Here is a 20,156-nt window from a genome sequence, read left to right as displayed (position 1 = left end):
CCAATTTTGCAAAAACATCTACTGATATTTTGGTGTATTATGATATTCCTACAGTAGGTCTTTCTAGCCTATCTGGTGCACACTATAGCAAGTCAGAAGCAATAACATGAATGTTTTAGCAAACTTAAAATTAGGGCATCACATCAAGTATTTGTGTGGATTTCAAAACTAACCTAATTAAATACCTATATACCAAGTTATGTGATGTAAATGAGCCTCAAACAAATAAAAAATGTCAAACATTAGGAAGATTGCTGTGCAACTGTGTGGTTGTCCTTTTCTTTTTAAAGGTTGTCATTTGAGTTTCTTCCAAAGAAACAAAGTCCTTTTGTCAATTGTGCAGTAGAACCCCAAGGATGGAAAACTTTCCAATAATTCATTTGTTTTCATTGAATAAAAATCACTGGACAGCTGGGTCTTTGACTTGGTTTTGAGTTCAATCACAGTATACTCATATGGTAGTCCAGCTCCTCTTTTCCTCTCGTTTCTTTTGTTATCAACTTTTTGCAGTTGCAGTAACTCTGATAAAGGATAAGTTAGACCTCCAGACTTTTGCTCCACTAAAAAAATCAGCTGGCCCTGTGGTTGCATGGTTGACAACATGCTGACAATTTCGCTTACTTCTGTAAACTTTTTTTGCCTTGAAAAAACATATCCTCATAAATACTCTGTTGTGTCTAACTCTTTGTTACTTATCATAATAGCAAATCGACTTGTTTTTCTGCACCAGTTTCCTTGGTGGTTATGATGTCTAGCAATTGTTTTGGTGCCTTGAATTTTTCTTCAAATAAACTTAATTTTTGCTTCACAAAATTTACCCTTTGTTGACAGTTTAAAATGAGTAACTTTGGAAAAAACCTAATCTTCGATCAAGCTTGACCTTTCTTTTGTCCAGAGTTTCTGCTCTGGGCCGAAGTTGTTGAACATCAGTTCATCAAAGATACAGCCAGTTAGGAAAGTTCTATTTTTACCCGTTAATTCAATTTGTAATAACTTTATGCACCCTTTAATAAGTTAGGTAAAATCACTTCAATGCGTTTAAAAAGGTACTTATTCAAATTGAATGTTTGGGAACGCAAACACCATTTTCGCGCCCGTGCTACTTGCGCCAGGCGCCCCCTAGCGAAATTAAGTTTTGACTGACGTAAGATATGATAAGATGTCTACTCACACATGTCTTAATGTTAAGCTAAGATACGGTACTGTTCATAAATCGCGTTCGAAATGTTTTTAACCCCGACAAGCAACCTTTATTTCCATTTTAGATTGACGATAACATTTAGTTAGTAAGTCATTATTAAATGCAAAATGTACAATCTCCATCTTACTACGTCTCCAGGCTCCAGCCAACCAATTATTCAAACAGGACACTGCGACAGTGCCAAAAATGGAGAAAGCACTGTTGCTGCATGAGTAAAAAAAAGAAACAAAGCGAGATCATTGTTGCCATAATAATACCGAAATTTATTCAAATGGATAAAATTGGAATAGTTATATGAAGGTTATTAATTAAAATCAAAACTACCTTTGTCTCTTTGTAGGCCCTTTCTTTCACATAAATATCAAAACAAACATGTTATACAACACTCACTACTACTTTCAACCTTGAGCACGCACTGCACGAAACATTGCACACAATAAAGTACCTCCGCATTATAGTTTATTAGTTCGACATAAACAAATCACTCACTTAAAAATGAAAACGATAGGATCTATTCAATCCACAAAGGCTGCTAAAGTTTGGTTTAAGACTATATACAAACGTCACTCACAATTAAATCTCCACATTTGCCAACATTCGTCTCTAATTGCATATGTTCACTTATTCTATGCCGCGATCGGACAATCGCGAAAAGGGCGGTTTGTGGAAATAACAAAAATAGCCCAGATGATTCACTTCAATCTATGTACAAACAGGAACGAATATATTGCAGCGTGATTTTCGAACAATTGGGCGTCAGCAACTGAAGAAAAAGTGCCTTCGCGAGGATAAGAAATAGTTTACATATTTGTATGTGAAAAGAAAAGCTTAGAAAACCGCCAAAGCCGCAAATAAAAACGTAAGCCACATAACATGCCGTCTCCACAAAATTCCGCTGGGTGTATATATGAAATTACATGTTTAACACTGCGGTAATGCACTTTATGTCTGCAAACTGGTGGTATCGTTGTTTTTAATGCTGCGCTAAATAGGTGTAATTATTATGTTTAACTGCTGAGGTGAATGTATGCTGGTTGCGCGGCTATGGCATTGGAAATATGCGCGAACAGCCAAAATTGGGTAGAAAAGCAACAGCGCGATACCTTGGAGACTAAACGGAGACGGTACGTGAACGTAATCACACGATCAGTACAAAATAAACGAATAGATATTTCATACTTAAAAAGGTTTCACGCGCGCAAGGCAAAAAACGCACACGATTCACAAGGCAGCCAATAAGAGAAGGCGAGCTCGTCACGTGACAATAAGTTCAAACCGGAGGTCACGTGGTCAATCTTCGTCGTCATCATCGGAGCTGGATTCTATAGAAATCAAAAGACCAATAATTAAACAATAATAAATCCTCGAGCATCACGAAACAAAAAAGTGCGATAAATCAATATCTCCTCTGTGCTATTGTGCTTCGAGCATTGAATGAGATTAATACCTACTAAGCCACACTAAAAAAAGAAAATGGTACAAAAATGCGTGACAAATCACTTCAGAAAACATATGCCTCCGTTCTGCAGTACCCGTCTTCTACGTGTATACAACTATACAAAAGTTGTGAAATCAAAAAGTATAAAATGCAGTGCACATTTACCGAAGCAGATGGTTGTTTTGGGAGGGGCAAAACTAAAATGCTCTACACAGGATTTGTTTGAACAAAAACAAAAATGAAACCATGCAAAAACTGCAACAGTCCGAACGTCCGCTTGATGATTCAACTTGAACAAACCAGCCGTCTTCTTTAAGCAATCATCACAACAAACGACAACGCACCAAACTAAATTATAATGCAAGTTCATTTTGAGCAAATTGACAAAAATCAAAATCGCGTCATGCCCAGAAATTGCACAAAAATCAAAATCAAGGGTAAATTAAAATTCGAATTGCAATTCCAAAAAATGATTCCTTGTCACGCAACAAATCAAGCAAAAGGAGAACCTTTAAGTGTTACCTTGGTAATGCTGTGCTTGCTGGGTGGAAGCAAGGGTGGGTACAGTGGGCAAAAAGGATGGAAATGGGTTTGGAATTATGCCACGGCGGGTTATAGCGAATCACGAGCAAAAGGGATGCGCTTAGCGCTTACAATACAAGCTTTTGGCCCTACGATTAACTTGACACACAGGCTAAATAGAACGCGAAAAAAACGACGAAAAAGCGCGGTTAAATTTAAATTGGTCACGTGATAAAAGAAAGTTGATGAAATAAACTACATTATGAATAAAAAAAGATAAAAATGATATTTAAGGGGGAACTAAACGGTGGGGGGTGGTGGTGCTCGCCCCTTGATTTTGGGGTCGACAAGGAGTGGGTCAGATGACCCATTCTCGGAAGTAGGGGGTGAGCCGGGGGCCGAGCCCGGTTTGGGTTTAATTTTGGGTTTGGGGGCAGTTGGGGGCTTGGCATTTTCTTGTGGTCCGTTTGCTGCAAAAATCGTTATGGTTAATACATCGTAATTATGTTTTATTGGAAAACTCATACACCGCAATTGTATTCACTGATTATGGTAAATTTATAGGATTCCTTAAGAAAGGTCTGAAAATGCAGGTCAACAGAATTAAGGGTTGTTTTATTAATAAACATGTCAATCAACACAACTATTTTACACATTTGATGTTCTAAGACAATTAACAGGTAAAAAAGCGAACCCGCAGTTTCAGACAGTTAATATGCACAGACTTAGATTGCTGTGAATACAGACGGAACCGGCCAATCAGACAGCAAATTTGCCGAAGTTTTAATGTTAATAAACGGATTATGTGATTCAGCAGAATGCAATTAACCGATTTCGTCTGTATATGAGATTTTATCCATGGTAGTATTGTTATGCAATCTTATAGGTAAACAACAATCCATATCAATATGGTAAAATTCGTTGACAATCATGTCTTGTATCAAAAGGCATTTGATCACACAATAATAATTGAAATCTTGACTTGTAATTGATTTGTTGGATATGCAAATAGAAATTAAATGACTTTGGATATTATGGATTACTATTTTTCAGCAATAATGCAATTGTATGACACATTAATTACAGATTAGACAGCCTGGAAAAACGGATGAAGTGTGAACATCTTTTTTTGAAAAAATGTTAATAAATAACAAATCACACAGACAACCAAAACGATGAATATTTCTGGATATTGTGGATTATTTGGATTTGGGATATTATGAAACACTATTTTCCAGCAACAAGTTCAATTGTATGACAAGGTAATTACAGAAACTGGAAAAATTGATAAGGTGTGAATTTTAGTAAAACAGTTTGTTAATAAATAAATAAATCACCTGAATGATAAAAATATTTTTGCTGTTAAGGGTGAATGAGTATGATCAATTTGGAAACAAATGAAATAGATTTTGACACCACTATAAACAAAAACACAGACTTTATGCTTGTCACACAATCAGAGTGTGGTTTCACATATCAATGGAATCTGGATTCTGTCAATTGATAGAACTGAAAACAACATCAAGGTCATCAAAAATCAATCAAGGTCACCCATTGGTCGAAACCAACACCACCTGATTTTAAGGATCAAAAGAAAGAGATCAAAACGTGTGTAAATGCACGTTATTATGTACAGAAAAGACCAGGATTAGGGTAAAGATAAACACAACGAATATAACCTTTAGGTTTTGCCTTTTCAGCGGCAGTTGCCTCTTCATTCGAATAAAAGCTTGTTTCCTTGATTTTGTCATCTGTTTTTTGCAAAACAAAGTTAAGAAAAAGTGCTAAAGTCTGTAAAACATGCTGGAAACGAGGGTAAAGGGCAACCCAAGCAAATCTGTTTTTTTACATTCCAGGATTGGTCTTTATAGCTAGTTTCAAGTAGGATTGTAAAGGAATCGAGTAGAAAGTAATATTTTTGGAAACATGCAGAAAAAAAGTGAGACAGGTCACACAGAATCCCAAAGTAATGTTTTTGAACCTGCATCTTCGGTGTGCTTTATATTGTCAATTGGTTTCTGATCCACTTTCTCGTTAATGGTTTCTGTAGCACGTACAAAATATGTAGTAGTAGTTTTTGGTGCATACAGCAGCATAGTAGAGCCAAAGACATACAACCAAAGCACTTAGTTCGTAGTATTTTGGACAAGGCACTCAACCGGCGTACCTGCAGTGGTGATATCGTCTACAGTATAGTTGTCTGTCTTGACATTTTCATCCAGTAGTTCTTTCGGTGGGTCTGGTAGGTTTGCTGCGTCACGTAGCAACAAGGTTAGTTTTAGGTCGAAACAAAAAAACGTACTCAAGAAATCAAAATTCACCAAACCAAGATCTGATATCCTGATAAGAAAGACCTTAATATAGGTCAAATCAAAAAAGTAAAACAATTGAATCAAATATGTTGGTAAGGTTAGTAGGTAACCGATGCAACGTAGCAGGACCAAATGCAGTTTCTTTACAAGAAGCAACATCGCACAATATGTCATTATTCTTGCAAGACTGTCATACTTTTTAGACCTTCTTTGTGGGTTAGTAGCAACTGAACATCTATCTTCAGAGTATCCGGGATGGTTGGTTTCGAATCTGGAGTCCAACAAAAGCAAACACCATAAAATCAAACCAGTTTGTGTGCAAAAAAGATTTCCGGTTAAGATTATAGACGAGCATATTTCAACTTCGGGCCATGTAAGTTAGTCACAATAAAGGTTGAAATGAAACACATCTACCGGCGTTTTAACGCAAAATGTTATATAAGTTTCATATGCTTAAAACAGAATTATTTTCAAACACATTTGTCTTGAATTTAATTCAAAGGCGTAAGCATTAACAAGTTTAGCATCACTAAAAGAACCAAAAGAATTTAGAATCAACAAAGAGGCCAATTGTATGCAGACATCTTCCAATGATGATGTGTACAAAATTTTTGATCACATTTAAAGCAACAATTTGCCAAGTAAAGCCTTTAAAACGCTTCTATTTTTTTCAGTATTTGAACCAAAGAAGAGCAGTTGAATTTGCACAGCAATAACCGCTACTGGGCCAAGTACTCAAGGCCCTGAGAATTAGACAACAAACAAAGTTTTAGGAAGAGCGCGTTTCAACGATTTCAATGGTAATTTCCATTTAAGACCGAAGGTATAAGACACCATAAAAGAAAAAGTGTATTTTCTTGTTGGTTGAGGAAATATACGTGAATCCCTAATATCCAACCGTCCTCGAACAATTAAAAGAGGAGTTGGAAAATCAACAGATGAGTGCTAAAAAATTAGTTTGGACATAACATCGGCAAGCGAAATAAGAAAAGCAGCAGAAAGTTGGCGTGGGCCCGGCTAGCCGACCTTGTATTGGGGATTCGCCCACATTGGACTTTGCATCGTCGTTGTCAGCAGCACCTTTTGGTGATTCAGGTTCTGGTGGCTGCTCTGGTCTTGCGCCGTCTGATATATGTAGAAACGAGAAACACAAAACCCACACTAATACATGCATTGACATTTACACCTTGGCCGTTTCTAAGCTGCATGCAGTGCAACTTAAAAAACCTGCTGGGTATGTGATATGAAAGAAATACTTTGGTTACATACGGCGTGTCAAAGTGTTATGATATTTAGCTATGCAAAGGCGCACTGACCGAAAAAAGTCAGCTTTCGGGCAGTCAAATGTCCCCTAATAGGCATAAACTTGTGTTAGTTAAGTGGGTCATTTTGAACTGATCAATGTGGATTTAAGGGCAAACTTTATCATTTTTAGGCTGCTCAAACAATTGCCCATGGAGAAAAACCCAACAAAATAGTTTAACATTGAACTAACCGTCATCGGAAGGACTGATAAGGGCAGGGTTGGCAATGCCGTTGGTCTTTTCGGAAAACTCGGTGTTTTCGTATATCGGTTCATCTACTGTGTTTGCGTAAACCGGCTCGTTCGCGCCTTCAGAGTCATCATCCTCGTCATAAACCCTGTTGAGCAGATCGTGAACCATCTGGTGAATCAGCACATACTGGCTCTGCAAAGAAAAACAAAATGAAAAACATTGGCACATTACAACGATAAATCATATAAGGGTGGTTATGACTTTTCGTTTCGGAGCTCAGTAAAAAACCTGCCATGTTAAGTTTTCTCAAGTTTGTGTGACTGTGTTCGACATATGCAAACGCATTTTGTTTGTATCAATATGCGAACAACTATGTTCATGATACAATTTCCAAACTTAGAACGGGCAAAAGGTACAAGCGTCAATTGTGTTTGTTCGGTTATTTCAATCAAGGTACTTAGAAAGCTTCGTGCTTTGTTCATGAGAGAACCCAAAAAACGTAGACACAATTTTGCACTGGTGGCAACAAATCGAATTTGCTTAAACGCCCTTTTGAGTTGATAGTGATTTGTTTAACCAGCATGGGTCTGCAAATAGTTGGTCGCAAAAAAACTATATGCGATTATGTATAACGGCTTGCTTTCTGGTTTTCATGGACACATCCATGAAATATAAATCAAGGGCCTTATTTACACCAGTGGTTCCCAACTTTTTTGTCCTGTGCACCCATTTAGTCGATATTCAAATCTAATTCCGCTACAAATTTAGTTTGCTGTCTTTATTCTCGAAATTTCTTCGTACATCCACTTTCTGCATTACTGCCTTAAATGATTACATGAGAATTTTTTTCTCAGCTCCTATATGGCAAATGCCGCAATAACCCATAGCACAGATAACCAGTAAGAGATTAATATTGTGACACAAATTCCCCCTACAAATTACAACCTTGTCGTAATTCGAACACGTTTTTTGATAAATTTGGAACACTAAACGTAAAATTTGTGTAAAAATACTACATGATCAATTTGAGGACTCAATCAGCTCCTTTCATTTACGTTTAAGACGTGAGACGTTGAGTGTAACTTTTGTGCGCGCTATAACGTGTTTGCAGTTCCCCGCCTTCGACAAACAAATAATAACTGGGATGCACAGCTAAACATTCCGGAATTCTTTCGATCCCTGTAAGACACTTTTTACTTTAGTGGCATCTACCGACCTCTGTTTGGACCATGAAGACACGGTGCATACGCATCTGATGCACGATGCCGAATATATCCACGTACGAGTTGGTGGGAATGTGTTGAAGCAAGCGGTCCATGGCAATGAAGGTTCCGGTTCGTCCTACACCGGCACTGCAATAAAAAATACCCAAATTACCCACGAGGTGGCGCAAAAGAGCTGTTTTGCTTCATTTTCAGGAAACAGAAACGAAAGCATACAAGAACAATGCTTTGAAAACTTTTCGTTGTTGCGACATAATAGGTTATTGTGACGTTGGTTTCTATGTCCTATGATGAATAACACGTTTGTTTGTCTTCACTTTTCTATTGTAGGCTAAGGTATTAAACGAGTTTCAGTAAACAGGACCCAAAACTGCAAATGACCCCAAATGGTATATTGTATGACGGCTTCGCACCGCTTTCGTTAAATCGTTAAAGAGAAACTGCTAATGAAACTGCAAAAACAGTTGATCACCGTTGTCGGGCAATTAAAAAAGAATAAATTACGCCCAACATGCGATAATTGGGACTTAATCGACAAGTTTAGTCATGGTTTTCGGTTTGAAGGTAAAACGTTGATAATCACTAGCCATTTACATGCTGAATTGTGCTTGTCAGTATGCTTTTTAGCCAGTTATTAAAAGACAGCTTTCAAACTCAGAAGATCTAGAATTGTTCAGCAATTGTTTAAACGTGGGCCACGAAATCTACGATTTTCCCAAATGTCTCATGACATGGCTAAAAACCTATTTCATACTCATATATCACCATGAAGAAACATATTAAATCACATAAAAGTTAAAAACCAAATTCCTTCAATAACTTCTTTCAGTACGTTTTATGTTTAAACCGCGCTACAAAAACGCATATGTGTACAGTTACAACTGCACAACTGTATGCAGTTTGATAATGTGCCACAATTTAAAAAGTTTAGGGACTACTGGTCAAGACAGCGGGAACCCACCTGCAGTGGACAACAGTCGGTCCAGTGTGTTTTGCCTCACGATCAATGGTCCTGCGCACGTAGCGTATGAACTTGACCAAGGTCTCGGCTGTATCGGGCACTCCATGGTCAGGCCAAACTGTGTAATGGAACTGCCGGATCCTGCGGGTGTCCTGACCCTGTTAACAGCAATATGCACATTTTATAACATTTCCGGGGTGGTGCGTTGGTGACATACGTTGTTTACAATGAATGAAGTGTTTGTTTAGCCCAGTGGTTTAAAACCTGGGGGCCGTCGGACAGCAATATGACATGAAAACTTTTTAAGAGGTCACAGAGCTAGTGGAAGCTGTAGTGTTATATGATAGAATAAACTGTTAAATTGCTTGTGATCGTACAATAGTTAAGAACTGATTTTGAACAAACATTTGGGCCGGGGAATACAAAAGTTCGGAAACCACTGGTTAATTCAGTTTCAATAAAAGAATTTCAGTCATGGCACAGATAAGGTCTTTTAAAAATCCGGTGAGTCAACTATTTATCAACATAACAAGGTTTACTGTTGTGACAAAAATGTCAACCAGTTTTGTTGGAAAATTATTGTTGGACACCGCTAAACTAGTTTCCTATTTTCATCAGTTGGATAAGCTAAGAACTGAGGTTTTCCAGTGGCCCGTTTACAAACTGTTTCACCCTATGGCTGAGAAGCGCTTGCGCAGACGGAAGTCAACAATGTGAAATTAACGTGGGTTGGATTAGCCGCAATAATCTAATATGTCATCAACATTTGCTGTTTAATTTTGTAACTATTAAAAGTGATACTTCGGGTTTAACAATCCAGTGGTTCTTAACCTTTTTTCCTTGCTACACCCTTTTCAAATCACCAACCAATTTTCGCACCCCCCTGGATTTTTGTATTTATATATAATAGACCAAACCAGCCTTAATGATTCAGCATCCCCGCAGCCCCTAGGAACAGTTCTCGCATCCCTGGTTAAGAACCCCTGCTCTACCCTATTATAATGCTATGATTTTGATATGACAAGCGTACATTGTTCATAGGCGAAACATACATTATTCATAGGCTAAACATATATTTTTGAATGTATGTAACCATATCCAGCATAGGAATAAGCATATCCATTAAGTGCTAAATATCCTGAAATGTGGCAACAAAAAAGCGCGAGTGCATATTAGCTTCCATTCAGGGTGTGATTAATATCCGAAACTGCTCGCCCTTTAAAGAATTGATTGTGGTGCAAAACAGGATGATAAACTACGGTTCAGATTGGCGGTTCAGATCGAAAATCAAGCCACAAACGATTGTGTGTTTCCTTATAGGCAAAGTTTTCGACACATACAAATTCCTCATTGTTATTTGCACAATGGTATTTGCGTAACTTAAATTACTTTCGGTTCGTTGAGAACAAACGACCGTATTAATAGGCTTCAGGAAGTAGGGTTGGGCGAGTCAATGTACAGTTAATGCACAGTTTTGGTTTTTCAATTGTAATAGAATAAAAAAAAATTGACCCCTTTTGTATAAATTATACACTTTAATTTTATAATTTGACATATGAGACGAGAAAATGCCTTAAATGCTAAATACGTTTTGCTGTGCCAGTAGAAATGCTGGTTTTGGCCAGGACATACATCAAAAACAATTTTAGACCTTGCTGCTCTTAAAACATTAGAAACGAAACAGGTTGCGCAACCGAACAGATAGTCTACCTCCAGTGATAAAGCAACAAAACACTAAGATATGTTGGCTATAAGCAAACAGGCAAATAGATAAAATTGTCTAGACAGCTCACAATCCAAACCACTTTCATATTGTAACATGAGTCCCAACACCTGTACCACCATTCTATCTACAACACACTTAATAGTCCACCTTAAATATTTTCTTCAGGAGCTTGCGCTGAAATACAATTGTTGGTTAAAGTTAATGTCAAGTTTACTTCCACTTAAACCCATGAAGTGGTAGAAATGTCTAAATGATGCAATAATTGGATTGTTTTTTCTAAAACCAATACTTTTGAACGTACTAGTTTTTCTAACATTTTAAAACCGGACTAAATGGGTATTCTACAACAACAAAAAGATTGTTTGTGGACCATATTTAACGCATGTAGTGTTTTGCTGGAGTTTTACCCTACTTGAGTAATACAAAACTCTAAATTATGCTACATTCGGTAGATGTTCCCCCAAAAATCTTTATCAATACTAAAAGCTGTAGTTTTTTTCCAATAATTTTAAACTGGACTTATTGATTATATTACACATAAAAATGTCGGATTCTTACGTGTGTCAGCTTGAATTCACGAATGGTCCAATCGGGCAAGATCGATTCCGAAGTCATTTGCAGGGTCATATCCACCACCGTGATCGGTTCGTTGTCAAACGGCCAGTAGTGGTCGCACTTGATCTTTCCTGGAAGCATAAAGGAAAACACGTGACTTCAACGTTCGAGCCAAGAATGCACGACTGCATTTCAAAGGACAAAAACTTTTCAGTAAATTTATTGTATGAACATGCTTTAGGTAGTTAGTTGTACAGTACACCTTGTCCTGATATTGAAACATCAAAGGCTTGATACCAATATATTGATAGTGTTGCATGGTCTAATCCAAATCAACATGGATGGATTATGGTGTACATTGCAGACCTGATTACTAGTCAATTCGCATAATGGTCACAATCAGAATAACGGTAATGATGGCAAAAATGTTTTGTTACATCAATGGCAGCTTGGTTCTTGGTTATACTAGTTCTAATAGCCCTGTCTTATGTACCTTTCGGTGTATATTGTGGTTTAGCTGCTCTGTTCGCGTGCAAAAACTCAAGACTAGTTCAAATATCAAAGTGAAAGTAGACAACGCGCTATCGTAGCAACTATTTGCAGACACCGTTAATCCTGTGTTAATCATTACAACAGAAACGGAATGTCGAGTGTGGTGGGTTGAACTATAAACGCTGATGTAAAACAGAGGCATGCAGTGCAAAGGGTAATTTTTTTCCTTTTACTGTTCGTCTGTGCTCTGTAACATTTTGTTTTCAGAAAATGCTATTTATAGTTCAACCCACCACACTCGACATTCCGTGTACTTCGTAACGAGAATTAGATTTAAAACTTAACTTTGAGTATCTGAAGAGACCAGAGTATTTGAAATATAGGGAAATTTTTATGGCCACATTACTTAAACATATACACTCTTTAGTTCCGTAAGTTTCATTGGATTTAAAGCTAATAGAATGTTGTATCATGCTTGACATTTATCAATCAAAAAGACAATAACAAAGGTTTCGTTTACTAACTTGGCCCCGAAACAAATTATGTGAATCGCTCTACATGCATACCGGCGCTTTGTCGTTAAGTTTGAAATCAAATCGTCTTAAGCTTAGGTTGACAGATTTTTTAACTTAAAAAATATAGTGTGTTACCTCTTTCGACAGTCTGGGTCACCATGATAATGTTCCTTGTGTTCTGCTCCCAAACCATCCTCCAGAAATCATCTTTGGTTCCAGGAAGGGGTCCCTGTGTGGCAATGTACTCGCGCTGGCGATTGTTATTACCCTAGAAACAGAAAAACGATTTTTAGTTTGCGTGTTAATTTGATATGCTTTGTCCAAGTCTTCTTTTCCAAACCACAACGTCCTTTGGATTTGTATTATTGGTTATCTAGAATTGAGTGGTCCATAACTTTGCTAATTCGGTTAAGTGAAAACATAAAAATCTAAAAAAACAAGGCATTATAGATTGCACAGCACTCTTTATTGAAGGTTGCAAGTTTGTGAAGGAAGTGGCCAGCTTTGTATGCACTAACAAAACAACGAAACCCGACACGTAACACTACTTTCGGTTGCCAGCAAACAAAAGAAGCTTATAATTTTTTATATTAGGCAAATTTCTTATTTATTGTGTGGTGAAAATGACTTAAGGCTGCATAAAGAAAGAGAAAGTCCATTTTTAAAGAAATAATGGCAGCGTTCGAAGCGGTAGTCGTCAATGAATTATGGTGGCATATTAAATCCATGACAATTCATCAATCTCCATTGAAGATTGGGAAATCTTGATGTTGGGTTTCACAAAAGGCCAGGACAATAAACTTTGTTATCGCGTGAAACATGGGACGGAAACTGCGCAAAAGTGCCGCCCTGCAGTACGTTTTCTTTACTTAAACATTCATCGATTAAGGGCTAGAAATTTTGCTGACCCCTTTAAGCAATGACCACATTTGGAAGTACTACTGGCACTAATAAATTTTCATAAAAATGCGGTGCTACAATTTGGAGGCATACGTTCTGCATACAGCTGTAAGCGAATTGAACCCAAAATTACAGACCCCAAATCGGCAAGAACCTGATATTTTACGGCAAAACAAAGCTTAAATTAGGAGAGTAAGTTGGTGAAAAATAAACTTAGAATCAACGCTGAAACTTGCGCCATAAACCCGTCCCATATAGAACTGTGGTTCTGAATAGAACCTGACTTTGTGTACGTGTCTGTGTGGGAAAAAGCCCAACCAGATAAACGTGTACCACTGATTGGGAGTAAAATTGGCTGACAACAAAAGAAAAGCATGAAGATCAACACGCAAGTGTGATCGGCGGCGCACAAAGCCACAATGACTGTGAAATGACCTTGAAGCGCTATGAGAAAAGCTTTGCTGCACCGCACGGGTTACTCCGAAGTAGCTTCCAAGCACTTGGGATAATAACAACCCGTCAAAACGCTACTTACTCTTGCTACAAGGCGTGTTTACCGATTGGAAATTGTGACTGTTAGACGTGTAGTTGATACCACAACGCAACGACTAAACTTCCCCTTAAACTTTCGACAACAACAATAAACATTATTTAGCCTAGCCCAAAAATACCCGGTGACGTCTCTACAAAATTAGGCAGCATCAAACTGTTTTTGAGATCTATTTATTTTTAACGCATATGGTGTTTACCAAATCCGTTTTGTCATTCAAAGAAACCTATGTGGCTGTAAATACCTCACCCATTTTCATTGCCTAATAATTCAAGCAGTAGCCAGGCAACACTAATCCAGACTTGTCCCTTTAACAGCGTTCATCTTTGTTTCGTCGTAATTTAGTTCAATAAAGTGAAAGTAATTGTGACTTAAATGCTATTGAGTTAAAATCAACCCACTGCCTTCGCCCCAAAAAGTGTCCTGTGCCGGATTTTGCCAGAATTTGAGACTTGTAGATCGTAACGTCAAAAAAAACATTGCAACCTGTACAGTACGTTTCAAATTGGTTTGCAATACTTGCATCATGATTACCTATGTGAGTTTAACAAAGAATATCTCATCGGGTTTGTGGCGTAAATTGTACGAGTTAGTAAACTTACAGGGATATAGTTGGCATTGATATAATCTGAACCGGGTTCGTCGTCTACAGCATGGAGCTTCACACGAGAGTTGTCGTCTAAAATACAACAAAGATAGTCGTTGTGGTTTCCAACCGGAAAGAAATTTACTTCAACTTTTACATGTGGTTTGTTAATGGACATTTAAGCCCTGGGAATATGACAAGTTAATAAAATACCGAATTTTAAATCATCTATGTATGGTTTAGCATTAACTATGGAGTACGTTAGGAATGCAAATGTTTTAAATTTGTAAGGGAGGAATTTGTCAAAATAAGAAGATTGGAAACCACTGCAAAAAAAACAGTAAATCTTCTTGTTTTTAGATAAGTGATGCCTTAAATTTATCGCAGCTCCCTTTCTAAGGCATGTTTCGGATTTAACGGCATATTCTTTCTCAATGGTAAAGGAAACAGTCTGTGTTTTTGCAATAACACCCCCACACATTTAACAACATTTCTTGGAAAATAAAAATATTTCACTCAAACAGTTTCTGTTTTGACACAATGCTGTGTTCTGCTATAAAAACTAAACCTTAAAACTGTTTGATTTTAAAGGTTATTTCTACATTTTTATGACGCTATTTTATCCTGCAAACATCAATTTTACTGATCTTACCTTTCTGTAAACACAGATCTGTTCTATTGTGTTTTCCTCGCGTCAAACATATTTAATGACTGGACTGGAATCTATTTTTGCTGTAAGACTAAATGAAGCATCGTCTGGCTGCAACATCTGTTTTGTATGCAGCCATGCAAGTCTGTAACATACTGCCTAAAGTTCTTCAAACTGACAAGTCAAAATTAGTCACATTCAATATTTTTACCAATGGCTAGGATCAACTGTAAACTGCTGTTGATTTAAGATTATCGAAAAACCCTGCTGTTAAATGAGATATTAAACTGTCCATTGCCTGACACATTACGTTCTCTCCAAACTGACATTCTTTTGCCCATGCATTTACGAAACGTATACATAACTTACAAAATAATATTTTTTAAAAAAATCGGGAGGGACTGAACGCCACATTACCAGATACCAAAAAAAAAATGTTTTTTTTTCTAACTTAAGAATAAAGTAGTGTACTTACAAGGCAGAATGTTAGTGTATCGATTCTTGCCACGATTTTCCGGGAACAAGGCTGCGTTGGTTGATTGCTCACGACCGGTTGATTTAAACTCCTGTGTGTCAAAAAATCATGTGTCATTACTTATCAGGTGCGGAGGCGCATAGAAAACTTAAATGTATTTACATTGGCAGAATGCAAACAAAAAGATCAAAAACAAGATGCTTTCTACAAAAATGTTAGTAGACCAACTCAAAGGGGCAAAGAAGAAAAAAAAATAACGGTTTTTGTAAAATAATAGTAACTTTAGAGAATAAAATGGATGGATATCCATGCGCAAAAAATTACATAACCGAAATCAATATGTTACTATTGCTAAAAGCGTTTAAAAGGCGCCAATTTAATACTAAGATTTACTTATGTTCAAAATTTGAATACAAGGGCCATAAAATATGGATGTTTCTCTAACGCATATTGAATCTAGCCATGCTAAGCAAAAAAAGATTTATGTTCATGCTAGCACAATACGATTTCACCCAGTCTCTGCCAGTGAGTTTAAGACCCGTCTGTGAATTTACTATGCGTGCTAAAAACTTATGACTTGTTACAACGAAAAAATAGGTAAACACACAAATCCAACGCATTTCTAAAACAAAAACTTGGTTAAAAAAACATAAATAGAGTTGGAATCAATAGAAACCTCGTATTCTTCAGAAAACTTAAAATCGGAATCAGCTCTCAATTTGTTCATCGCACCATTGAAGTCAGTTATCTGAATCACTCTGATTGGGGTTAAAACAAAAAAATAAAGGTCATGCGAGCAGGAAGTTAAAAATAAACTTCATGCCACACAAATAAAGGTAAAGAGACTGGTTGCCATGCGAATGACCAACCAGGTATTCGTTGGAGATCTTATTTTCGACTTCTTCATCATCAAGAGCGTGGAATACGTTTAAAAACTTGTCTAAAGGAACTCTCCTATTTGTGCACAGCAAATAAAGTGACATTGCGTAATGGAGGTAAAATGGTACATGGAAATTAAATGCGAAATATGGTCCAAACAACTAAAAAACTGTCCAATTTTGTGTACATCAACCGGTGTTTTAAGTAATGTAAGAAGGCTTATGTTCATACACACATTTAATAACGTTCATGTAAAAAGAAAGGTGGTTAAATTTTAGTGTAAAAAAGTGAGGTATATACTATCTTTTATATACTTTAACTTGAAGGCATTTACCAACACTGGTATAAAATTTTTTGTAGAAACAATAAAAAATACATTGTCAACATTACAAAAATGACATTAGACTTACAAATAAAGAAGTTTAAATTAAAACAGCATAATACTTACCGGGAAGCCTCTCTGTAAAACATAAAAAAAAGTTATTAGATATAAAGATATGTGGAAATACTACAAGAAAACAAATTTTAACCATTAATTTTTTCAAACTAATTAAATTTGGTCTTGAATTAGAATTAGACAATTTATGAGCAAAGAATAATATTTACAAAATAGGTAAACTCTTATGTACTGTTTAACATGTATAATTGACTTATAATGTGTCATAGTGCTGACAAAAAAACATTTAAACAGCACAGACCAACGAAATAATGGTTAGACATGAATTAAAATAAATAATAAACAAAATTAAAAAAAATAGTAAAAGCCATAACTTGCAATAGAAAAAAATAAAGCACACTTGACATATTTTACAGTCAAAGTTTAAAATGTTTTAGGGCAACAAATCGCACCAGAAAAACAAATTTGTGTGGTTGGCACATATCAAATTAAAACAAAATCAATCTACAATCAGATAGTAAACAAATGAGTCGTAAAAAAATCTGTAAGCTAATCAAATATGAACTGCCAAACCTTCTTGGTTCCATAGGAACTGCTCCATTATTAGGAATGACTGTTGGTCCAGTCCTAAGATTTTAGTAAAACGAAAGGTTCATTAAAAGAACAAACAGAGTCATGAAAGTGGGGTTACAGTTGGTTTGAATGTGGATTGCAGGTTAAACAGGAACAAAATTCATAGAAAACATAAAATAAACAAGGAACTAGTTGCAGGCAAACTTAAAAAAAGTAACCAACTGCTTTACTTTTTTGGAACGAGGGGTAATGTCATTTTCCTGCAAACAGAATGTGATCAATCAAGGATGAAAAAGCTAACTGAACGACACAGATTTTCACTGTGCTGGAGTGACACCAAAAAAATAACATTTATATTATATTTTTGAGTATTTACTTGTTTACTGAAACCGTGGATTCAAGGCCTTGCATTTCTGAGGGTCTTAGAAAAATTTTTACAAGAAAATTAAAAATTAATCAAGTAAAACAACTCTGAATTGCAGTTCAAAGACTTTAGGTCTTTTTGGTTTTATGTCAATAATTTATATTCACAGTATGTGAAGAGTTCCCCCCCCAAAAAAAAAATCAACTCTCCTTTAATTTAACATTGTACACATTTCGTTAATATGCAAATTTGTTCAAAATGTCTGATTTTAACTTTTAACACACAGTAAAGAGACATATATTTAAACATAATTTGAAGCCCGTTGTTTGCCATTGATTTCAACAAACAAAAAACATTTCTTACTCTTCCATTTGTCTAGACTCCCTTCTCTTGTAGAAAATAAATCCAACTATAATGATGACAAGAATCAAGACACACATGATAGTTAGTCCTGCCACAAGACCTGCATCAACCGCTAAAATGCAAAACAAAATGTAATTACTACTTGGTCATAGCATAGCCCTAAAACTACAAAGTAAAAATTTGCAAAAGTTAACATGCATCACACTTTGCAGCAGGTAGTGCTGGAGCAAATTTAAACACAACTTACCAGTTCTAATAGGCTGTGACCAGTTTGTTACCACAAATTGGGAGTTTGGCGTTCTAGCACCAACAGCTACTATGTATGCTGTATCAGCTGCAAGTCTAGTATTTGGGTAATCCTGAACACTACCAGACAACCTGGTTACACTGCCATCCCCAATTGTAAACTGCAAAGAAAGAATAAAAATAAATAAAATAAAAAAGTAATAGGGCTACAACCACAACGGTTTACGCCATATTCAATTCTGCTAAGCAAAATCAACAACAATGATTGAAAAAATCAAATTGCGTTTCAAATTTGAAATAAAATATCTCTGCTAAAATGTTTTTGTCTCACGACATTACACTTTTTTTGCTGTTAACCAGGATCTCATTACATATTAGGTACACTGGTAAACGTAAGTCAGCATTGTCAGCAGTAAAAGCAAATGAATGTTCTGCTTTCTTCTGACGCTAATTTTTATTTCTCTGTTTGTCACATTTGTTGCATAACTATTATCCAACAGGTATTGTTACGCTTGCACGCATATACTGCGATATACTGCCGGTTCTATTTACACTTTGTATTTCATGGCATAGAAAAACACGTGTAGGTAACTACTAAAAGCAGGTACACTCGCATTATTGCATTGCAATTGTCATTTCGACTTTTGGCGTATTTATCACAAAATATGTAAAGAAATGTTGTGCACATTTGGTAACTGCAAAAGCTAAGCTGCATTAGAGGAACCAAAAAAACACTTGCAGCTCTGGAGCAGTGGGTTGGCGACCCTGTCCTGGTCCATCAAATGGGGCAAACATTTCCGTAAAATATTTTTTGCTTACAGTTATTGCTTCGTTTCCTTGAGGGTTTTGAAAGCTTCTACGCTTTCTTGCTGATGGAAGTTGCAAATTCCCCAGTCCATCAGTGACAATTGATACACACTGGGGTGCATTACCATCACAGGGATCACGTCTGGATGGGTCAGGGGCAGTTTCATCAGGTCCTGCAAATAGGATTTAAAAGTAGATGCTGTTAAAACCTTGTCAAAGCTTTGTAGGTTTACAGCAAAATAACTTCACACTCAGAATGATGCCATTGCTGTCATACATTTTTTTTAAAAACAGACTGCAACAAAATAATTCTGTCTGTTCGCAGCAAAATATTTTCAATTTAACCTTAAAAATTTAAGTTCTATTTAGGTTTTAGTTCTACTGTTATAATTCTAAACTTATTACACTTGAAAGATCTTTCAAGTAAGGTTTCAAATTGGAAAACGTTTTTAGGAAATTTGCTTGAATTGATTCTAACTTGCATTAAACCAGCACTTACTTTTTTTGGATTCCTGAGAAAGAAAAATTACCATCTCTACAATAGGCCCATTCTGATCAGTAAATGTGTTGGCCCCAAGAACAAAGGTTAGAGTGTTTGATGAAGACTGTGTGTTAGCATTCAAACCTACCGTACCAAGATTTAAAGGAGGATCTAAAAAATATATATACATGTCATTAACTAAACAAATATTGACACACATTTGAGATCCTTATGACAGTAAACTAAAAAAGAAAAAAAAGATTTAAACATCTCTGTTGCACTTACCTATGGATAGAGTAGTTGTCCTATTCTGGTCACTAGGGTTTCTTAAAAGTGAAACAAATCCATAAACAAAAGCCTCCACAAATATGGTGTAGTTGCTGAAAGGATTCAAGTTTTGGTAGGTGTGAGGCAAAGTTTCCACACTCTGCAAATATGTTTTTGT

General features: G+C 36.4%; 1 protein-coding gene and 1 long non-coding RNA gene across 10 annotated transcripts in view; one reads left to right on the top strand and one right to left on the bottom strand.

Annotated features, from left to right (window-relative positions):
- Positions 1-1,643: 1,643 nt before the first annotated feature.
- LOC145239524 (receptor-type tyrosine-protein phosphatase eta-like) overlaps positions 1,644-20,156 on the bottom strand; it is a 61,689-nt gene continuing 43,176 nt past the window's right edge. For 6 of the 9 annotated variants that reach the window (XM_080102858.1, XM_080102861.1, XM_080102863.1 and 3 more), the window contains 21 exons: positions 19,997-20,138; positions 19,730-19,882; positions 19,243-19,403; positions 18,425-18,584; positions 18,178-18,289; positions 17,451-17,504; positions 16,929-16,940; positions 16,278-16,359; positions 15,602-15,692; positions 14,494-14,570; positions 12,577-12,709; positions 11,438-11,565; positions 9,154-9,311; positions 8,186-8,321; positions 6,969-7,161; positions 5,670-5,744; positions 5,329-5,412; positions 5,143-5,205; positions 4,841-4,912; positions 3,162-3,631; positions 1,644-2,523 (listed from right to left, as the gene is read on the bottom strand). In XM_080102858.1, the coding sequence (XP_079958984.1) occupies positions 3,462-3,631; positions 4,841-4,912; positions 5,143-5,205; positions 5,329-5,412; positions 5,670-5,744; positions 6,969-7,161; positions 8,186-8,321; positions 9,154-9,311; positions 11,438-11,565; positions 12,577-12,709; positions 14,494-14,570; positions 15,602-15,692; positions 16,278-16,359; positions 16,929-16,940; positions 17,451-17,504; positions 18,178-18,289; positions 18,425-18,584; positions 19,243-19,403; positions 19,730-19,882; positions 19,997-20,138 (2,256 nt within the window). In that variant the 3' untranslated portion in view covers positions 1,644-2,523; positions 3,162-3,461. The remainder of the gene's footprint in view (positions 2,524-3,161; positions 3,632-4,840; positions 4,913-5,142; positions 5,206-5,328; positions 5,413-5,669; positions 5,745-6,968; positions 7,162-8,185; positions 8,322-9,153; positions 9,312-11,437; positions 11,566-12,576; positions 12,710-14,493; positions 14,571-15,601; positions 15,693-16,277; positions 16,360-16,928; positions 16,941-17,450; positions 17,505-18,177; positions 18,290-18,424; positions 18,585-19,242; positions 19,404-19,729; positions 19,883-19,996; positions 20,139-20,156) is intronic. The other 3 variants (XM_080102859.1, XM_080102860.1, XM_080102862.1) reach the window with 3 other exon arrangements.
- LOC145239527 (uncharacterized) lies at positions 4,190-4,903 on the top strand. Its single transcript, XR_013862329.1, has 2 exons — positions 4,190-4,423; positions 4,529-4,903. It is a non-coding gene; the product is annotated as an uncharacterized LOC145239527 (long non-coding RNA).

Source organism: Phallusia mammillata, chromosome 7 (genome assembly GCF_965637545.1).
Source record: "Phallusia mammillata chromosome 7, kaPhaMamm4.hap1.1, whole genome shotgun sequence".
NCBI lineage: Eukaryota > Metazoa > Chordata > Ascidiacea > Phlebobranchia > Ascidiidae > Phallusia > Phallusia mammillata.
The sequence above is the reverse complement of the archived record's forward strand: the minus strand, read 5'-3'. Positions and strand labels throughout refer to the sequence as shown.